Here is a 4,646-nt window from a genome sequence, read left to right as displayed (position 1 = left end):
TTTCATAAACGCCATTAAAAATTCAAAATTGATATACTGAACCTTAAATGTTCAATAGTTCAAAGAGACAGTTTTTATATTAATAGCACACAACAGGTGAAACTTAACAGCAGACATCCCTAGAATACCAATGGCAAGTCCATCAAGATGCATACGAAATTACAGATAAGCATTTCTTTCACTGTTTTCTTGTGCAGGGGAAAACATTTATAGAGGAAATAGGAACTCAGCTGGTGAATTTCAGATATCATCATCATCTTCTTCATCCTGAGAAGATCCTGTCTGGTTGGATGCACTGGCTGATGCAGCAGCAAGCTGTGCTTGTTGGGCAGCTTGCTGCATTTGAAGCCATTCCTGTTGAGCCAATTCTGCTTGTTGCTGTCTAGCCTAAACATCAAAAAAAACCATAAAAACAGTAACTTTTTTAAAACTCATAACGTACACACACACAAATTTCTTTTTGGTTCATTAATCTGCGTTTCTTCTTTTTGTTTCACTTGATTCTTCTGTCCTTTCAACTTACAAAAGTGTAAATAAACATTTGTCAATCAAAAAATCATGTTTGCTGTTAAAAAGTTCTCTAATTTCAGTATATCTAACTCTTAGGGGAAAACACTGTACATGAATGCAATAGCTACTTTAATATTTCTTTTGTGTTTCTACCAGTTTAATACTACTCTACACTTACATCTCTCTCTCCCTGAAATACACACACCCACCCACATACATATACACATATCCTTTTCCACATACACACTAGTAAAAAGACACTCTCTAGGACTGAATTAAATGGGAAAGTTCAAATCCATATGTTGTAATTGCTATAAAAACAAACACAGGGGCTTCCCCGGTGGCACAGCGGTTGAGCGCGGGGTTGCGAAGCTGCCCGCAGCCTCTGCAGTGCCGTTTCGATCCCCGGCTGCTCCCCGGCCACCAGAGGAGGGTCCCACATGGCGTGCAGACCTCTCCTGCCGCCCGCTGCTCCCCTCAGCAGTGTACTTCAGTCCTTCTGCCTGTTCTGCATCCTGCTCTGACTCTGGTGAATTCTCTCACCCTCCTGCGCTTCTGACTGTACCCAGTGCTTGTATGAATAAATAAATAAATAAATCTTAAAACAAACAAACAAACACAGGATTTTAGAAACTAAGATCATATATATGAATTATATATACTGGTGCGATCGCTAAGGCTCCTTCCCAATTTGGTTTCATCCATTAACAGAAAAACTACACCAAGAAGAAGAAACATATTTCCCCATCAGACCCTGCCAGAACAATGCTGTTTTTCCCTTTCTGCCTTTTCTCAGAATTGTTATTTACATTTGGCAGAAAGGGAAAAACAGCATTGTTCTGGCAGGGTCTGATGGGGAAATATGTTTCTTCTTTTTGGTGTAGTTTTTCTGTTAATGGATGAAACCAAATTGGGAAGAAGCCTTAGATATCGCACCAGTATATATTATTTAAAACACAAATCTCTCTTGACCATTGTAGTTCACATTTTGTGCTCAATTTTGTGTCATGATTATATATGCATTCCCGTATCTATCCACTTTATTCTCTAATTAAGTACATATCTTTTTTTCTCCTTTAGACTTGAGAAGAGAGTGCTTTCAAATTCATTGTTGGGTTCCCAATATGTGGTCCCTGATGTTTTCTGAATGTTTTGTAGGAAAACAGTGATGCTCAGCATATCTCTTTAACATTAAGATTTTACCAGCTACATTTCAAACTTTTCTTTTTCTTTTTTTTTTATATAGAGGCTTTCTTTCTTTCTTTCTCTCTCTCTCTCTCTCTTTCTCTCTTTCTTTCTTTGTTTTTGTTTATACATGCACTGGGTACAGTCAGAAGCGCGGGAGGGTGAGAGAATTCACCAGAGCCAGAGCGGAGAGCAGAGCAGGCAGAAGGACCGAAGTACACTGCTGAGGGGAGCAGCAGGCGGCAGGAGAGGTCTGCGCGCCATGCGGGACCCTCCTCCGGTGGCCAGGGAGCAGCCGGGGATTGAACCGGTGCCACAGAGGCCGCAGGCAGCTTCGCAACCCAGAGCTCAACCGCTGCGCCACCGGGGAGGCCCTCTAACTTTTCTTTATGTCATGACTTTATTATCCAAACATTTCTAGAGGAAAACTCTAGTCAGGTTATTAGCAGACTTAAAAGAACCATTGAATTTGCTACTAATTAAGTTCAAATTTCTCAGTCTAGAGTTTAAAGTTCTCTAACTAACTGCCTGCCCCAACCTATCTTCTTTTTTTGTAACATGTATTTTGTGCTCACAAAAAAAACCCTAGGACATGAAATGTTTTCCAAATACACCCTCCTTAGAATTCTTATTACCTTTTCTCATGCTGATATTTATTTGAAATTTCCCAATTTTTCACCTATTGAAATTCTACTCTTTCTTCAAGTCAAACTGAAATACTGTTTTCTTTACTAAGTTTTTCTCTGATTCCTCTCAAACCAGTCAGGGTCTAATAAAAAGATAGATGTGGGAACAGAAAGAAGGTAATATAAAGAATTGTTAGCCAAGTATAAGGTTGGTAGCCAAAAAGGAAAAAGAGAGAAAGAGAACATTATGGTATCATGAAGGTGGCAACCATAAAAAGCAGCTACCACCCTAAACTAGGGAAACAAGGGAAGAGGCTAGAATTGTTGAAACTTAGAAGAGTAACTCATGGAACTGAAGCTCAGGTCACTGGTAAATGGGTATAGATTTGATGGTAGTAGCATCTCTGAGACTGTAGGAGAGCACCAACATTCAAGATACATGTCCCTGAGGGAGATACATGTTCAGGTTGGTTCTATGAGTATTAGAGAAACTACCAACTATTCATTCCTGCTACACGAAAAAATGAATGTAGCCAGGGTAAAGCAGCACAGCTAGTTTAGTCAAAGGAACTCTATTTAACAGAAGTGAAAGAAAGGAACAAGTGCCTTCCTCTTCCTCTTGTCCTGAATCTCTCTCTAGATGCTTCTGTGGCATCAGAGTCTAAGAAAGAGGGAAGTGAGCTAGAAAAGCAGAAATGTGGTTTGTAGAATACCAGACCCAGTCATAAAGCCAGCATGGAAGGGTGAATCTCAGGTTGAGACAACTGCGTAATAACTGGCACATTCCTGCACCACCAAAAGCTAATGTGATGACTTTGTACTTAAGATCTCTTTATATCTTCCTCATGAAAGCAAACCTCAGATTATAGTTGTTAGTATGTCTATAGAATACTTCCCTGCAAAACAAAAACTTTTTTAAAAAGGAAATTAGAAGCCAGTTGTTTTCTCTAGCAACTCTTTCACCCATTTTTGTAAAGGACTTTGGAAAACAGTTATTCTAACTCTGGGTATAGCAGTAATACCCAGAATTCAAAATAGACTAAGAATGTTTCACAGGAAATACTCTAAGAGTTCAAAGAAAATAGCAACACAAAGCAAACATGTGAACTCAATCAACCTAAGAATAGTAACTCTATGGCCTAATCAACTCTACTTAGGTTTACTTCTGTGGCATTAAAAAAAGTCAAGTAATTTCAATTTCATACCAATTTTATTGTAAAGGTGCTTGATCTTATAGTTTACTCAATGATCTGCAAAGATATGTACTAATTACATTTAATATTTGCCTGACTAAAAGATACTATAGCCCCATATCAGTTCCCATACTTCCCTCTGAACATAAAAGTAATTTTAGGCCTTAAAAAAAAAATCACAGTTGGGTCTCCCTAGCGGCTCAAGGGGTTAAATCACAGCTCTATGAAGCTATCTGCAGTCACTGCAGCACAGCAGGAGAGTTCGATCCCTGACTGGCCAGGGAGCTAATCCACATGGCGCAGTAGCAGACCTCTCCTGTCTTGCCCGCTGCTCCCCGTAGCAGTGTATTTCAGTAGATCTGCCTGTTCTGCTCCCCACTCTTTCTGGTGAATCCTCTTACCCTGCCCTGCACTTCTGGCCTGTAACCCAGTTCTTGTATGTCTAAATAAATCTTAAAAAAAAAAAAAAAAAAAAATCACAGTCGACTGATATATTTTACTTGTATTCACATCCATAAATTAGAAATTGCAGAGGTATTTATTCTAATTTCCTTCTAAAATGTGGGGTATCAAAGAAGTAGGCATAAATTTTCAAATTTATCTTTTCAAAAAAGATTTATTTATTTTTATGCATACAAGAATTGGGTTACAGGCCACAGGCATAGTGGGGGGGAGGGAAAGGACCCAATAGAGACAGAGTGGGGAACAGAACAGGTGGATTTACTGAAATACACTGCTAAGGGAGCAGCAGGTGAGACAGGAGAGGTCTGCTGCGACATGTGGGTTAGTTCCTTGGCCACAAATGGAAACTAGTACTGGAGTGGCTGCAGATAGTTTCATAGTGCTCTCCCTTGCGCCACCAAGGAGGCCCTCTAATTTACTTCTTTGTGGATCTCCATTATGTTTCAAGATTCTCACTACCATGTACTAAAAACAACTCAGTTACAATTTATAGTTACCTTTAATTTCAATGTGTTAATAGTTTCCCCTTTCTAAAAATTTGCTGCTATGTATGAGCAGCTTCAAGTGAGGTTCTTGTTGTTTTTGTATTTGAAATAAAGTCTAAAGAATGAAATGAAATAGATTTAAAAAGATGTTATATTTATTATCAGTTTCTTTCATATTTAGGACA

The 4,646-nt window shown here is 38.9% G+C and overlaps 1 protein-coding gene across 1 annotated transcript in view; it reads right to left on the bottom strand.

Moving 5' to 3' along the window:
* Positions 1–240: 240 nt before the first annotated feature.
* The window catches only part of DR1 (down-regulator of transcription 1), a gene marked incomplete at both ends in the record, with an annotated part of 15,750 nt that continues 11,344 nt past the window's right edge, over positions 241–4,646 (bottom strand). The window contains one exon of the mRNA XM_084242957.1: positions 241–387. Within this exon, the coding sequence (XP_084099083.1) occupies positions 241–387 (147 nt within the window). The remainder of the gene's footprint in view (positions 388–4,646) is intronic.

This window comes from Talpa europaea (assembly GCF_964194135.1).
Source record: "Talpa europaea genome assembly, chromosome: 9".
Classification (NCBI taxonomy): domain Eukaryota; kingdom Metazoa; phylum Chordata; class Mammalia; order Eulipotyphla; family Talpidae; genus Talpa; species Talpa europaea.
This window is presented reverse-complemented; position numbering and strand designations above follow the sequence as displayed.